This window comes from Panthera tigris, chromosome D2, assembly GCF_018350195.1.
Source record: "Panthera tigris isolate Pti1 chromosome D2, P.tigris_Pti1_mat1.1, whole genome shotgun sequence".
In the NCBI taxonomy this organism is placed as follows: domain Eukaryota; kingdom Metazoa; phylum Chordata; class Mammalia; order Carnivora; family Felidae; genus Panthera; species Panthera tigris.
This window is the reverse complement of record NC_056670.1, coordinates 86,390,287-86,406,791: the sequence shown is the minus strand read 5'-3', so window position 1 is coordinate 86,406,791 and position 16,505 is coordinate 86,390,287. Positions and strand designations below refer to the sequence as shown.

The window sequence follows — 16,505 nt, the reverse complement described above, 5'->3', positions numbered from 1 at the left end:
TTCAAGTGATGCAGACACCCCCAGGTCATTTCCCTGCACAGGCAGAGGTGGCCAGGAAACCAGCTCAGAAGAAAGACAACTAGACGCCCCCCTGCCCCGCCCCAGATTAAGAGGCACAACGAAAAGGTGTGTGAGGGTTCCGCGAGCTATGCTAACTTCCCAAGGCTGTGGGCCCTTGGAGCACCTGAACTGACCCTGGGCCATTGGAGGAAGTACCTATTTCACCCCTTTTGATAAGAACATAGGTGGCCCTGGTGGAGGCCTGGAGCGGAAGGGCATGGCTGTCCCTGAAAACTCGGCGGAGGATTTGGCCACGCCTGCCACGTAGGCAGGTGGTCCGTGAAGTACCTGCCAGGGACTTCTCACTACGTGGGGTGGGGAGGGTCTCGTTTCAGGGTTTGCATTTGAAGGTAGAAGCATGCAGTCTTGGTGCCGAGTGGGGCCTTACTTTTGGTGCACGACGTAAGTGATGACAGAGGCGAGGAGACAGAGCAGCATGACGGCGGTGCAGGCATACACCACGGGGTGCAGGAACTCCCCTGGGTCCTGGGGCAGGGAGAGCACGGTTTTCAAATCCTGGATAGAGCACAGAGCAGAACGAGTGGGCAACGTGGCGAGGAACTGTGCACCTGGCGGAGCCACCTGGCTCCCCCCGGGTCTGGCCTCTCCCCTGAAAGCGGCCGGAGGTGTCTCCTGAGTGGAGCGGAGGTTTGTGACGGGCGCCCCGCTTCCTCGGAGCACGGCTGTCTCCCCAAACCCGCCCGCGCGAGGGTCCGGATGGAGCCGTGCAGATGTCCCGCCTCACGCGCATCAAGATCCTGCTTTACGAGATCCCCCGGGAGAATTTTGTGTCAAGCGAGTCCCTGGAGCCGACTCAGGTCGGTGGAGGAAAAGCGGTTGACGCGATAGGTCGGCAGGGCCCCGAGGCCCTCAGGACAGCACCCGCCTGGCACGAGATTTACGTGCCAGGACCACGTTCCCAAACTCCAGCGACAGGAAAAATGGCCGCAAAGCCCATGGTCATGTGGGCGGGTTGGCGAGGCCTGCGCTCCAAGCTCCAAAGCCGGGAGGTTTCTGCCCTGGAGGAGGGGCCCCCGGTGCACAGACCCTCGTCTGCTGTGCGGGCTCCACGGGCTGGGAGTCAGGAGCCCTGGCCTCGTGCATCTTTGCCCTCTGCCCTCTGACCCCCCGAGCAACGCTGTGTTGTAACTCGCAGCGTCACAGGGAAGCCCCGCTGTGGACTGAGCCAAGTCCCCGGAAGCACAGGCTGACATCCTTGTGCCCCATGTGACTAGTGGAGGTGGCTGTCACAGAGGTGATGGCCATCACAAGAGGTCATAGGGTGAGGCCTCGTTCGACAGGGCCCACGTCCTTATAAGAGGGAGACTTGGACGCGACCTGCCCAGAGGAAGGCCATTTGAGGACACAGCAGGAAGGCAGCCGTCTACACGGCGGGCTATTTCTCATAGCCCTGTGACATCTGATCTTGAACTTCCAGGCTCCAGGACAGAGAGAAAGACAATTCTGTATTTTAACCTGCTCGGTCTGGGGTGCTGGTTGCAGATCCCCTGGCCTCCCAAGGGGTTCTGGAGATGGACTCCCACTCCTTCCCGGGGCACTGGTTACCTCCTCCCTCCCCCTCCCTCCCCCTCCCACTCACCGGGCACTTTAAGGCCCCTCCCCAGCCCAGGGTGCTGGTTGTGTCCCCTCCGCCCCCTTCCCCAGGTCTTGACCCCTCAGCTCATGTTCTGAACCGTGGGCTCTACCAGCATGGCCTTGGTACTTGCCAGGCTTGGGGGGCAGGTGAGGGCAGGTGAGGGCTGTGTCCATGGCGGCTGCCCTGGGGAACCCCGGGGAGACAGTGCTGAGCTGCCCAGCTGTGAGGACAGGCTGTGGTCAGGGTGGGGGTTCTGCAGCCTTGTCAGCAGCCGTGCCCGTGGTGGATGTGCCCACCCTGGGCCGTGTCTAGATGCGTGGTCAGCGCAGCGGGAGGTGGCCAGTGGTCCTCCAGGAAGGCGCCCAGCCTGAGTCACGTGGGAAATCGAGAGAAAATCGTCCTTGCAGGGCCCTTGGCCTCGCCATGGCCGGGAAGCTTCTGTGTCCAAGAGCTCAACCTGCTTCATTTCCTGGGGGATAATTTCTTGTCAGTCCAGCTGAGATGAGGCCCTGGCCAGCCGGGGGACAGCCAAGGGCCACCCTGGTGTCCAGCCATGGCCTCTGTCCCCTGATCTGCTCCTGCCAGGGACTTTTCCAAGGAGGTCTCTCTGCTGCCATGATGATAGCAGATGGGATCCTGTCACCAGGGAAAAGGTTCCAAGTGACCTGGACACGACCCAGACTCCTCCCTGTCTGGCCGCTGAGGGATCTAGCTGACTACCAGAGCCGGAAGTAGCACCCCTGGCCCAGCAGATGACCCGATGTGACCGAAGGAGGGGCACTGTGTCACTCGGCAGGCCGTGGGCTGGACACCGTGGTGATCCCCTTATGGTCCTGACTGTCCTTCGGCCAGGAAGCCTGAAGGGCAGGTGTGGACGTGCACAGAACACCGAGGACTCCTGTCGGGACGACTGGGGTTTCAGCAGGACCCGTGCTGCACATGTGGCTCCAATTCCCATGAAATTACGAGCCCAGGAGGAGAGACAGCCAAGGAGGCCGGCCTCAAGGTGACAGGGTTCCAGGGCCCTCTTGGGGAAGTGAGTGTCCTCCCTGATGCAGCTGACCAGGCCCCCCCCCCCCCCCCAACACCGAGGCTCAGCCCCGGGGGAAGGGTCTGCGGCCTGGGTCCCTGCAGGGCTACCCACCCTGGCCACTAACCCATGGCTAATGGAGGCTTCCTCCTAAGGTACACACGTCAGGCAGGCCTCGATGGCTGGGGCGGGCACCTGCTGGGCCCTCCATCCTGCAACACAGAACTTCTGTCCGTGTGAGGACAGGTTTCTGTGATGTGGGACTTAATTGCCTGTTGGTGAAGAAAGAACAGGTGTTTTTTGTTTTTAATTTTTTAATGTTTTTATTTATTTTTGAGAGAGAGACAGAGCACGAGTGGGGGAGGGGCACAGAGCGAGGGAGACACAGTATCCGAAGCAGCTCCGGGCTCTGAGCTGTCAGCACAGACGCGGGGCTCGAACTCATGAACCGTGAGATCATGGCCTGAGCCGAAGTAGGACACCCAACTGACTCAGCCACCCAGGCCCCCCAAGAGTAAGTGTTTTATAAGAAAGGTGGAGCAGGGCCGGGCGTCACAGCTGAACGGGCCTGCTGGGCTCCCGTTGGTGTCCCGGTCCACTGGAAGTGCTCACACACCCGGCATCCCAAGTTCTGGAGCGCTTGCCGTGCGTGATGGTGGGAAGGGTGCGCCCTGTGGCTCCGGAGAGCCCCAAGGGTTTGACACTTGTCACAGGCGGCCAGCGCCAGCTTCCAGCCAGTGGAAAATCACTGCAGAAGTCGAGGAAAGCAAGTTTCTGTGGTCAGATCCTGATATCGGATGATCTTCTCACGGTCCATTTCTTCTGAGAGTTGGACACTGCTGACAGGCGTGGAGTGGGCCCGGCAGGCTCTCCGCAAGTCAGGCCTGATCGCGTCCCACAGACGTGCCCGGGCCCTCGTGTGCATGATTAGTTCTTTTCACAAAGACGATGGCTTTTACCCTGGTGTCTAAAAAACACTGGCACTTCTCTTGGAGCCCCCTGGCTGCCGGGACCGGGTTCCTGTGCGCATACATGTGAGCAAGCCGCCGGCAGAGCCCGACCCAAGCGTGTTTTCTCACCAGTGTGCTCGGCACGCCTCGGGCTGAGGCCTGGGGTGGGCCCACACCTCTGGGGACTCGCAGTCCCTTCGTGCCCTGTCTTGGGGCTCCGTCACCACTCCCCCAGAGACCCCCGCCTTCCTGCCGTGTTCGCAGCCCTGACTCTTGGTTGGAGGTGGGGGCAGGGATGGCGGGAGAGGAAGGCGTAGTCTGCAGCGATGCCTGGTGCCCTGCGTCCCCGCCCTGCATGTGTGCCCAGGGTCGGAGAAGTGCGTCCGGTGGCCAGGACCCTCATCACAGAGCTTACGTTCGAGCGCATCCTACCCTCCAAGTCTTATCCACACACACTTCATGCTGAGCCAGGGGAAATGAGACCACCGTTCCCGCCACAGGCAAACGCGTCGGGAGGTCAGTTCGAGACGCAGCGTGTCCCGATCGCGGCGCCCGGGCCAGCTCACGCACGGCCGAGGTCACCCTGCTTCAGGGATGCGTTCCCATCCGAGGGCCTGGCTTTGAGCGAGGCAGCAAGGGAGGCTTCTGATCCCAGAAGAGCTGTGCCAAGTGAGTTGTCGCAGAAACAGAGCCTCACTTCCTTTCGGCTTCTGCTTTCTTCCTGCAAGTTAGTGACCAAGGGTGCCCTTGTACATTTTTAGAGATGACGCTTAAAACTCAAAGTAGGGAAGGCAAAAGGGAGACACCATTTTATATTTTAGGGTTCACACGTACACAGGTTCCTCCCGGAGGGCCTGCACTGCAAGTGTCCCACGGACAAAATCCTCGTGGTGTGCGGGGCTGACTCCCCGGGACACATCCCTCCGGGGCCCTTCAGACCAGAACGGACCTCACGCCCGAGAGGCTGGGCTCAGTCCAGACAGCCGCTCCCACCGCCGTGCCCCCAGCCCGCCGTGCCTGCTCACTGCTCTGCCTTTCCAAGCTGCGTGGCCATGTCTCTCCTTCCGGGAAACCGAGGCTCCATCGTCCCACGGGCTGGCCTGCGTCCTCCGTGGAGCCTGGAGGCGCAGAGCCCTGGTCTGGGGTTTGCGGGCATTTCCCCTGGTCCTGAGGCTTACCCCTTTTTATGCTTTATTATTATTTTAGTTGGGTGTGTCTTTTGGTATGTTTTGCAAATAAATCACCTAGACGTTAAGAGAGACAGGAAGGAAGGAGGAGGGAGGTCTTAAGTCAGGGGCCGGCCGCGGGGTGCAGGGAAGGGGCTCTTCTCCCCAGGAGGCGCAGACCCTCCTCGCCGTCCTCTCTGCCTCTGCTCTGTACCGACTGAGACTGATCTCGCTGTTAGCCCCCAACGCCCCTTGTCTGAGTTTTTAATGATCACTGTATCTTATTGGTCCGTCCATGGCAGCGTCCCGGGGGGCCGCAGAGGCAAAAGGTAAGTAATTTATTCCTCCGGAGCACAAATTATCCTCACTGGACGTCACATTTGTACAGCTGGTGCATGTTTCTCTCATACTTTCCCCGTGTGGGAAATATAGCACAGGGACTGCGCCGGTCCCTGCCCCTCAGGCCTCCACGTCCATGGTCTTTTCAGGGGTTTTAATTCCATTGTTGCTTTTTCAAATGTGAGGTGCTGATGTGCAGAAAAGGGGTGTCCTGAGCGCCCTGTGTCTTTGGGACTCCTCTGCTCCAAGCAGAGCTGGGGGCAGGCCTGGCTTCTCACCCTGTCCTGGCTTCCAGCCTCTGCTGGACGTGACAAAGGATAGTCTGATGACACTGCGGTCAGCCCTGAATTCAGGGCGAGTGTGAGCTCCGTGGGGTCCTTGGCAGCCGCTGGCACCTGCTGGGTCTGGGTCATACCAAAGTGAAGCCACTGAAGGGGGGTCTCTGCCTCTCGGGCTCAACATTAGTGAGCGGACGGACCTGCCCTCTGAGGTCCCCTTGATGTCCCGGTGATCAGAGGAGTCCCCACGACGCCTTGTCAGCCACGGGGGGTGTGGCCGGGAAGGCAGAGCTTGTACAAAATGAACGTGGCCTCCCTCACAGCGACCACGCCGCTTGTCGGGTGAACCACGAGACCTACGCTGTGAAAGGAAACAGGAAGAAAGCACACAACCTCGGACAACCTCTTACTCCCTTCCAAGATGCCACCGAGCTTTGAGGAGGAAAGTGTGCGGATCACAGAAGGCCATGGGGTGCAAAGCAATGCCCGTCTGGCAGCTGCTCGGACGTGAATACCAACAGGGCCACTGTCCACACCTGCCCTGCTTGCTAACAGCCGTGCTGGTGGCCTGTGTCCTGCAGGCCCCACAGGGGAGCGTCCGGGCTGCATGTGCCTTCACGGTCTCGCCGGCACGCTGACAGCAGACGGGGCGCCTGTCCAGGAGGGAGGACAGAGCCTCAGTGTAACGCAGGCGTCAGCGTGGCCCCCGAAGCGCTTCCGCAAGACCGAGCGTCTTCACGCTCAGGAGCCAGAAAGCGGGTGGCTGGCCTCGGTGTCAGGGAAGCGGACCGCCAGCCCGGGCACACGTCTGGCTGGCGGTGTGAGTGCAGCAGTGTGGGTGGGCAGGGGCGGGCTACCCTGCTGGCCACAGCCTCTGGTCTTCCTTGTGCCCTGGGCCCCTGGGGCGAAGCCACGCAGGTGTCCGCACTATAGTCTCAGGGACACACGCAGGGAAGCGTTTGCAGCAGAGCGGCCCCCACGCTGGGCTGGGCTCTCCATTTCTTCTGGAGACTCTCCAGTGTAAACGTTATTTGTTAAGAATCAAAGCCCAACGAGCTGCGGAGATCCCAAACCCTCCGGGCAAGTGTAACCCGCCAGTTTTCACTGTCCTGGGCTGGCCAGTGTCCAGCGTCTGGGACCAGAACACAGTCACTGGGGACTGAAGGCAGAGTGTAGACGGGACGCAGAGCGGACATGGGGAGGGTCACCCAGCGGTGCTCGGAGAGGCCAGGGAAGCTGCTGCAGCGTCCCCCCCCCACCCCGCCCCCGCCCCCCCCAGCCTCCTGAAACACCTCTGAGCTCACCCTTTGTCTGCAAATGACAGGTTCCATTTGCAAATAAGGCTCTAACCTGAGGGTGGAAAGCTGGAAAAATACCAAGGGGGGGCAGCCCTGTTGGGCAAGGCACCCTGGGTCCCCTGAAAAGCTGGGGCCCCAGCCAGGCCGGCAGCCTCCCCAGGAGTGGTGAGCCTGGACGCACAACCTCTAGGCTGCCTGTCACCCTCCGGGCCGGCGAGGCTTGGAGCAGTGGCATGCACAATGCTGAGTCTTGGCCACAAGCCCGACCTTGTTTGGGCGTCTTGAGCAGAACAGGAAGGAAACGAACAAGTGACTCAGACAGACCCCCCCCCCCCCCCCGCCCCATGAAGCAGACAATCGGTGTGCATTTGAGTCATTGCTGGCGTCCAAGCCACGGCTGCTGCCGGCCACGTGTCCTGTGGCCATCGGCATTCCCTGCACGCGCTGGGCCCCCCACCACCGTCCTTCACAAACACACACAATGCATTATTTACCCGGCCACCAGCCTTCCCGGAACGCAAGCGGCAGCGGCCACATCCAGGCTGCACGAGCCTCCGGGACGAGTCCCCTCATGGCCCTGCCCACAGCAGCCGTGCCCCCTTTTCTGGTGACAGAGGCGTCCTGCCCCCGTCTGCTCTACGTGCTTCCGAAGCCCACCCGCGTCTCCCTGCCGTGCAGCCCACTTTCTGACGGGAAGGGGCTGGCGGAGCTGCCCTGGGAGCGCTGCACACGATGGCCTTGGACAGGAGGGGCAGCGACCCCGGCCAGGGGCCAGGGGGGGCCTCCCCGGTCCTGCACCCGAGCCCTGGGGGAGGGACCCAGGGCCGTATCTCCTCCCATGATTAAATGGCTCCACATTGCAGCATGCCTGCCACTAATTAGTATGATCGACGCCGAGCAAGCCCACAGCAGAGCAGCCGGCGGGCAGCCCTGGACACCGGGGCCCGATGCTGCTAACTGGCCACGTGGTAACTCCACGGACAGGGGTGGCCGGGCCCCGCTGCCCGGGGGGCGCGTACTCACCATGAGCCCTGCGAAGCTCCTGCAGCCAGAGTGCGGACGGAGCGGGGTCGCCGCCGAGCCGATTATGTGGCACCCTCCTCCCCGCCGGCCTCCATGGCCGTCCCGAAGGTCAAGGTCCCACACAGTGGCTGTGGGGTCCAGCCCGGGGCCAGGGGCCTCAGGGCGACGGTGGGGCGGGTGAGGGTCACGAGGTTGTCCCCATCTGTGAAGACAGGGCACGGTTAGGGCAGGGCGGAGGGTCCCCGGGGCCTCAGCCAGGCGGCGTCGCCCCCCCCCCCCCCCCGTGGCCATCCCACCCGGCCAGCCGGTCGGAGCGTCGGGCCGGGGGCTGCGTCGCCAGGGGCACGCAGGGGGCCTGCCGTGTCTGCCGGGCTCTGGTGCTGGCCGGGGGCTCAGGAGCCGCAGGGACCTCGGGCAGCCCTCCCGGAGCACTGCCTTCCCCACGTTGGGAGCCGGCCTCGGCTCGCCGCCCAGCACACGCAGCTCGGCCCCGAAACATGTCTGTCAGCTTAAGTCAGGGAACCGAAGAAGCCTCGACTCGCCGTCCCCACGATCGGCCAGCCCCGGGCCGGCAGACACAGGGGCCGGCGTCGCCCCCCGGACGCGCCATCTCCGTGGCGGCTCCGCGCCTTCCGCGGAACCCAAAGTTATACAGCATCTGCCTCCGGAACAGCAGGAGCCGCCCCAGCCCGCTCGGCGCTGCTGCCCGAGCAACGGCTGGGGGAGTGGACGCCGCGGCCGGCCGGAGGGCTCCGACCCTGCCCGCCGCGCTGCCTCCCTGCCCGGGCCCACCCGCCACGCAGCCCCGGGAAACGCAGCCCAACTTCTCACCTATTCAGGCAGAGGCAGCGGGAGCCCCGGCGCTGCGCCGCGCGGTGCCGACGGGCTGTGGCGAGTTCTCTGTGTCGGGGAGCAGTTTTCCATTCCGAGCTAGCAAGTGGAGTTATCAACAGATTGCAAGACTGCAGCCCGGCCACGGCGCCACGGGCACTGCACCGAGAGAGTGAGTCAGAGCCAGGACCCGCAGACATTCAATGCAATTCTCCGCGGGTGGCTTCCAGAGCTCCGCGTGGGGACCGCCAGCCGCCTCTGCGCCTGCTTCGGAGGGCGGGCGACAGCCGGGCACGGGGACCGGGCCGGGAAGCAGGAGCCGTAACCATGGGGATGGGGGAGGCGCTGATGGCGCTGGGCGGGCTGTGGCCCGGCTCCCTGCGGCAGGGCAGAATGGTTCTTCCCAGCCCCGCCGGCCGCCCGGCACACTGCAGAGCCGATTTAAAGAGACAACCGGCCAGGTTTTGCCTCCGCTTCCAACAGAATCGGACAACTCACATTAAAGCACTTCCCTGAAAGGAGGCGGAAGGAGGACTGGATGATTTCACTTTATTTTTAAAGAAAATCCTCGTCCGTTGAAGGCTCCAGGAACAGAAATGTGAGCAAGGAACCGGAGTTCAGAGGAATTCTCATAGTCCTTGTATTAAAATATTCTCAGATCCAAATTGCCTGCCGGTGTGGGTGGGCCGTGGCCTTGCACAGAGAGGCCCCCGTCCCCATCCAGGGTCCTGGCCCAGCCCCCCGTCGGGCCGGGTGCTGGGGGGTGGAGGACAGGTGAGACCCGGGGACGCGGGTGGGCTTTGCAGCCAGCACGACCCCTGTGAGGGCTTCTGGCTCTGTGCCCCCAGTCAGGTGCGGCTGGGGGGCCTGGGGACTGTGCTCGGCACACACGTGTGAGCTTGGGGGAGGCCCACGCTCTTCCCTCCCGGCTGGAAGGTCAGGACACTGGTGCCTGCTCGGGAGAGCCCCCCCCCCCCCCCGATTCTGGAGGGCCTGGGCCTGGACTCTGGGGCATCACTAAGATTCACGACTTTCTCAGCTCGTGGCCCTTGCCTCTGGGGGCTGTGTTCCCCATGCTTCTCTGTGGATACAGTGATGAGGCCTGGGATTTGGACAAGGAATGTGAAAGCCAGAGGGGTGAAGAGTGTGCGGCAATGTGGGTGTCCGTCCCCAAGCCCTTACCCGCCCCAGCTTTCCGGGATTGCTCCCCTGGGGGTGGGGGGCCCCGGCTTTTGTTCTGGACAAGTGGGGCAAGGAGGAAGGTGGGAAAGCCCGCTGTGAGCTCAGGGTTCAGCCCAGACTGCTGGGCGGCCCCATGGGGCTTGTCCACCTGTCGATCCCTTCACAAAGACTGTCCACGTTCAGGGCATGACATGAACACGGGCCAATCCCTCACCAGGGCTCCCAGCCCGGAGATGGCAGAAGGGTGGTGGGAAGGGCACAGAGGAGGGGCATTGCTGGCGGCCGCCGGCAGTCTCTTGCTCTGTGCACAGCCTTGTGCTCTGTCCCAAGAGCCTGTGATTTGCCCTGGCCTCAGAGCAGAGGCGGTAGGACCAGAATCGGGGCCTCCTGAATCCCAAAAAGGCAGCTTCTGGGAGAACTTACAGAAGAGGCTATTGGGAGGCAGAGGACCGGGCCAGCCCAGTCCTGGACGCCCCCAGCAGCCCCTCTAGCCAGGCCTCAGTGCTGCCCTCGAAGGGCACGTCCAGACCCTGCACTCTGTGGCCTGCATCCAAGGGGCCACACCCAGAATCCACACCTGGGTGCAGGTGTCCCTCTGGAATCGCTGGGCTGCCCCACACTGAGGGCTGTCGGAGGAGCCTCATCGGAGGGCCTCTGGCTTTGTGAGGGGCAGCGCTACCCCCGCCCGCCCACAGCTGCCCTGCCATCGCCCCTCCGGGTGCCCGGTGCACAGCCTCAGGACTGCACACGGCAGGACATCTGTTACAGACCCAGGCCTGGGGCAGCAGGTGGGGGCGGGGCACGGCATCCCCTCACACATGCCAGAGGCCATCTGTACCCAGCACAGGGCAGCACAGCTGTGAGATGGGGAAACAGGGGCACCAGCGGTCAGACTCCCTTTGCTGTCGTTCCACGGAGCCTGCCTGGTCGTCCCCCTGCCCCCCCCCCCCCCGCCCCCGGAGGGTCAGGGACTGTGGGTCCAGGGCTCAGTGTGACCGGCCATTGTGGAGAGCCTCAGATCTTCTCTCTAATGAGACAACGTCCTCGGCTTGGAGAACAAGGAGGGACCCTGCTCGATGTGGCTGCACGGAAGTCATGGCACCATGCTTGCTCGGGAGGGACGTGCCCTCACGTTGCTCTTGGGGCCTCAGAGGATCGGGGCCACAGAGACAGTTGTCACATACTTCTCATCGCTCCCAGCGCGCCAAAGACTCTGAGTGAAACAAGTGTTCTGGGGCTCAGGCCTTCTTACGGCACCAGGCACTCGCTCCTGATACTTGCGGGGTGGGGGGGCGTGCCTCGGTTCTTTCCAGGACCAGCGTCTCCCCAGGGAGCTCTTGGCTCCGCTTCCTGCAGGAAGGCCAGGGTTCTGGCACATTCTGAGTTCAGGCCTCTGTACAGAAGGGCTCACCGCAGGCGTGGGTCTGCACTCTGTCCGTGTGGGAGGCAACACTGACCTCCGGACGTCCAGCCCTGACCTCCTATCCGCTGCCTGAGCTGTTCGTTCCACTGAGAGTGGTTTCCTTTGTCGGGGGAAAGTTGCTTCTGACTCAGAGGTGGATGGCTGGGGCTTTCTGTGCAGGACAGCAGGGCGGCCTGCTCAGGCCCCGTGTGGGACTTCCAACTAGGGGTTTGCCTAGTCAGGGAGCGTAGCCCCAGGGGGCCGAGTCCACCCTGCTGCTCGGATCGAGCTGGCTGGATGCTTCTGCCGTGCTGAACGGCCAGTGTCCAGTGTCCTGGGTCCCTACGACCAGGGCACGTGCTTGGGGGGTGGCCTTTCTCTGCACCTGCCGGCTTCCGGAACCGGCAGCCATTCACGGGACAGGAGGAAACAGTCTGGGGAGGACGGTGGGGCCGCCTCAAGACCAGCCTCACAGTGGATGGAATCAAAGGGTGACGGACGGCTGGGGGTGTCAGCACGGTGACAGAGCCAGTACAGAGGGGCTCGGGGAAACTCCGGCGCTGACTTCCCTCTGTCCGTGGGGAGCGCCAGCTCAGGTATTAGGTGGCTAGAATGGCTCAGCCCAGACTTGCCTCCTCTCAGAACATTTTGGGGACTTTTGCGGGTACCCGCTTTCCAGCCACCGCAAGGGTCCTGGGAACCCGAAAGCAGAAGCCCACGGTTGCTGGCGACGTGTTTCCGGGTGAGAGCGCAGCCTGGCCCTGGGGGGTGCAGGACGCCCGCTCTCGGCGCACTTAGCATCCGAGGCTCACGAAGCAGAATCAAAACCGGCTCTCCCGTTGCCGTGGCAACCAGCCCCGCCCCCTCAGGCGTCAGTTTGCATCTGTGCAGACCATTTCTAACAAAGATTTGCCTCAACAGATTCATTCTGCCCTGAAGTGGAGCCTAGTTTGAGACCCAAACAATGAAACTAACAAACTTGTCGGGCTCCCAGGAGGAGTCAGGCCTCTGACCAAGGCCACGGGGAGGTCACAGGGAGGCCACGGGACATTTCGTGCTACCTCCCATCTACCAGATCATTCGTAGTCGGCAGGCAGTGGAGTGTTTTCAGGTTTCACCTCTGGAAGGTGTCCTGTGGGGTCGGGCTCCAGGGTGGGGGTAGTCTGAGCAGGGCCCCCCCAGGGCTCCTTGGGCCCTCGCCCCTTGCAGACTCTGGGGAGCAGGCGGTGGGGGGGGGCACGCAGCAGCCCCCAGGTTGCTCTTGTATGTTTAGTCTCGTCTCCCTCAAATCACATTTTCTCCCCCTTCTTAGTCTTCTGACCCCAGGGGTAGGACACACAGCAGCCACATGGGCACCACCCAGGGGTGCTGTCCGTGACCAGGAACTCAGGGAGCCGCACCCACACCTCCTGGGCTCGACGGTGGCCCAGAACCCCAGCCACAGGCACGGGGTGAGTCTGCTGGGGGGAACTTCGCACACAGCAGTGTGTTCGTAGGGTGAGAGCTGGTCACCTGGGGGTCGGGGCCGCCAGGAGGGGCGGCAGGGCACCAGCCCGGAGTTGGCTCCGTGGAGACGGGAGGGTGTGTGTCTCCTGCAGACGTGCGGCCGTCCTAACCAGGGCCTGTGTGTGGGCTTTTCCCGGTCAGACCACTGCTTCCCGCCCAGCTGGCATCGCGGCTGCACACGGGACCAAGACAGAAGCGGGAACACCCAGGGCTCCGATGGTTTTACACCAGGACTAGTCCAGTTTCCAGACCTGAACAGTTAACCAGAAGTTAGTGCTTCCCGAAGACTGTGGGCCGGCTGGGACGGGGGCCGGTGTCTTGGGGCCTGACACTCTCTGTGGGCCCAGGTTCCCATCTGGGGCCCCTGTGGGTGGGGTGGCTCCGGGGGTCCCCTTCTACGAGGGTCGTTCCCTGCAGCCCCGTTCAGGGTGGCCGACGCAGGCGGAGCTCGGGGTCCTGCTCAGAGGAGCCTGGGAGTCCTGCCCCCTCGCACGTGCCCTCCGTCCAGCACCCGCGTCTGCTGCCGTCTCTTGTCACCCCCTGGTGCCCTGTGTCTGTGAGGGTCAGGCCCAGAGCAGTCCGTGCAGCGCCCGAGGGGATGTGTCTGTGCTGTGCGGGGTGTAGCCTCTTCCTGGCGACCGGCCCGGGAGATCAGCCACCGAGGAGCCCTCGACCCGGCTCCAGCCTCTTGGCCCCGCCGTCTGACCTGCTTGGCCTGCGCAGGTCCTGGGGCACGTGGCCCTGCCAGGCTGCCGGTCCAACGCGGCCCGGCTCAGCCCGGCCTCACCAGCCTCCTCCTCGCTGCCGCCTGGTGCCTCCTGCCAAGGCTTCTTGCGCTTGGGCCAAAGCAATTTCACCAGATTAGACGTGGTCAGAAGCAAGTTGTTCCGCCTGGCAGTTCTGTTAAAATAATGATTTGTCTGAAAATTAATATTCCCGAGTCACTGGTTCTCTGGTATTAGCAGTTTTGGCACACCACAAGACAGTCTTCTAGTGCTTGATATCTTGAAGCATTTCTTCCTCTCCTTTTAAAATATCCTTAAGCATAAAAATAATCTTTATTTTTAATTTCCAACAGTTTGTCAGCCAGATATTCTTGCTTTAAGCTGTTGGAACAGCAGAGGTTTGGGACGATCTGGGCACCTAAGAGCGGGGCAGGATTGGAATAACACCTCACAGTGAGGCACGGAGTGTATACATGTGCACGTGTGTGCAACAGTGTGCGTGTGCAGGTGCGTGTGCAGTGAGGCGGCCGAGAGCACCGTGGGGCACTGGTACCGGTGCCCGAGGCCGGGCAGGGTGATGAGTGTTGGTCAGCTTATTGTTTTGGATCCATACTTTCAGAAATTACCTTCTTGAGTCTATGTAGGTTTTTTTGGTAAAGAAAACCCCCAACAAAATCAGTGTGAACAATAACAAACGACGTGATGTTTTTATAGTTGTAACATTTAGATTTTTTCAATTAGCTCCTTATTGTGGTCATTTGGTCGGCTCCACTGTTTGCCTAGATCACAAAGCAGGATAGGAGACATAACTAAAATTAATTCTATACACACCAACCCCCCCCCAAGGGATGAGTAGAAGGCAAACATCGTGGAACAAAGGTGGAAAGCCACTGGAATCCTGAGGAAGAACTCATGAATATAGTGAACATTTACCCAAACACAGTCCTACAGGAGGCAGGGCTTGGCGCTCTTGGATCTGGGCCCCGCGGGGTCTCTGATGACACCAACGTGGAACCGACCGTGTGCAGGACAGCGGGCACCGTGAGGACGGGAGCAAGGGTGGCCTTGCCAGAAACTCGCAGGCTTCTCGGGAACCGTGTCTGCTCGGGGACGGAACCACAGAGTCAATGCCGAGCCCCAGGTCACGCTCGTGCTCCAACGCACCTGTCGCGGCCGGGCGCCCGTGGCTCTGGCTGTGCTGCTAGGCAGCGCTGGTTTCCCCCCAAACTGGGAGTCCTTCTTTCCCAAGGGGGCTTGCTTCTCTGGCTCCCGGAAGTCTGTAAAGGCTCAGACCCTCATTAATTTCACAGTGCGTTTCACAGACAGTTATGTGACCGGTAAGCCCAGATGTTCTACGTCTTCCCGCTAGAGCAGCAGGAGAAGGAAAAACTTAGGAAAACGTCGGTGAGTGGGAGGTGGGTGGAGGAAGCAGAAGGCACACGCGGCCGTCCGTGGCAGGAGGACCCCACTGGCGCAGCCGAGCTGCGGGTGCCGCCATCAGCCCGGCCCAGCTTGTCCCCAGCATCCCTGCCCCCTGGACGTCCGTTTCTCTCTGTGGGGCCCAGGGGCCTCCCTCCCCTCCCTCGGCGGGGCTCATGGGCCATGCTGGCCTCTTTCCTCCTCGCCCTCAAGCTGCCCCTGCCGATCAGCCTGGACCTGCTCCAGGCCCAGACCCACGGCACCTGGAGGGGCTTGAACCTCCCTCCACGAGACCTCCTCAGAGATGCCCTGAGACCCCAAGGGCGGCCGGGCGGGAGTCCCTGCTGAGCAGGCTCACGTCAGCCTTCTTCCGGGCAGGCTGCACCCTTTGCCCCGGCTCAGGGGTTCAAGGCCCTGCAGAGGGCAGGATGCTCTGGCTCCCTGGGCTTGTGGGGTGCGAAGTGCAGGGCCCGGGGCCGCCCAGCAGTCGGGAGCTGTGTCCCCCGCCTCGACCTGACCTTGAGGTGCCTGTCCTGCAGCTGGTGACCCGGGGAAGTGATGGCCAAGCACAGACCGCACCGGGTGGAGAACGGGCCGTGTAGGCCCCGGGACCAGACCTGACCATCTTTAGGGAGTCTGGCCAAGGCCTGCAACGCCCAGGACCCCCGTGCCCCCTGGAGCGTGAGGGCGCAGCATTGCAGAGACCTCCTGTCTCCTACTTCGAATCCCTCCATCCTGCTGGTTTAATCCTCTGTCACTTCTGAAACTCTGATAAAACAAGCCTTCTTAATCCTGGGTTTAATAAAAGATTCTCCATTGAGCAGTTTTCTCCAAATGCAGTTGGGACACAGCCGGATCCATCAATCAGGCTTTCAAGATGACTTCTGAAACCTGCCTCAGCGTCCGCCCTGTTCTCCGTTCCCGGTGTGGGTGCAGGTGCCTCTCCACGGCCCTGCGCACCCAGGTCCCGGGCCCTTCGTGGGTGGTGCTTGTGGGGGAAGGGCGGGTGGGCCCAGGTTGTTCCTGGACCAGACCCCTGCCCGGCACCGCCCAGGTCACTGTCATAAGGATGAGGTGCTTTGTGCCCGGGGGAGGCTGGCCCGTGTCAGCTGGTGGCACTTCCTGACCAGGAGCTCCCGTGGGCCCCCGGAGGGCCCAGCTGTGTGCAAAGACCACCGCCTCTGACCCCTCCCCCCTCCCCGGCAGGCAGCCGCAGAGACCCAGCTCCGGGCCGGCCCCACACATGTGCATCGCCACCCCGATGGGGAAGGGATGGACACCAGACAGAAGCAAAGAGGACGCTGCACCTGGAATCACTCCCCAGGCAAGTGGCTGGACCCTGGTTATCTGTTGCTTAGAAAACTCAGGAAAAACACAGACTCTGAACATCTGCATCTCCTTCCGTATGACCTCCCGGCTGCCGTCTGGGCGGTTAGCAAAACCGTGTGCTGAGACCCCCACGTGCACCAGGAGGGGTGTCGTGCTGGAAGGTTCCAAGCATCCTCTCTGGCCTTGGCAGACTGTGTTAGGAGAGAGACATTTTGGAAGGAGGATGTTAAATTGGAAATGAACCCGAAAAGCTTAATGTTTGGATTCTGTGAAGGAGATACTATGGCTCTTAAGTTCTCGATGAGGCATCAGAAACGTGTGTAAATCGGGTGGTTTGCGGCGAGGCTGATGCGTCCGTGGCCAGGCCCTT

The 16,505-nt window shown here is 62.1% G+C and overlaps 1 protein-coding gene and 1 long non-coding RNA gene across 2 annotated transcripts in view; one reads left to right on the top strand and one right to left on the bottom strand.

The window, feature by feature from the left end:
• The window catches only part of ADGRA1 (adhesion G protein-coupled receptor A1), a 34,034-nt gene extending 25,197 nt beyond the window's left edge, over positions 1-8,837 (bottom strand). Inside the window, exons 1-3 of the mRNA XM_042960997.1 lie at positions 8,573-8,837; positions 7,742-7,943; positions 449-576 (exon numbers count right to left, since the gene is read on the bottom strand). Of these exons, the coding sequence (XP_042816931.1) occupies positions 449-576; positions 7,742-7,943; positions 8,573-8,772 (530 nt within the window). The 5' untranslated portion in view covers positions 8,773-8,837. The remainder of the gene's footprint in view (positions 1-448; positions 577-7,741; positions 7,944-8,572) is intronic.
• Positions 8,838-12,819: 3,982 nt separating this feature from the next.
• On the top strand, positions 12,820-16,142 carry LOC122232087. The gene is made up of 3 exons (XR_006209435.1): positions 12,820-12,931; positions 14,698-14,791; positions 16,013-16,142. It is a non-coding gene; the product is annotated as an uncharacterized LOC122232087 (long non-coding RNA).
• The last annotated feature ends 363 nt before the right edge of the window (positions 16,143-16,505 follow it).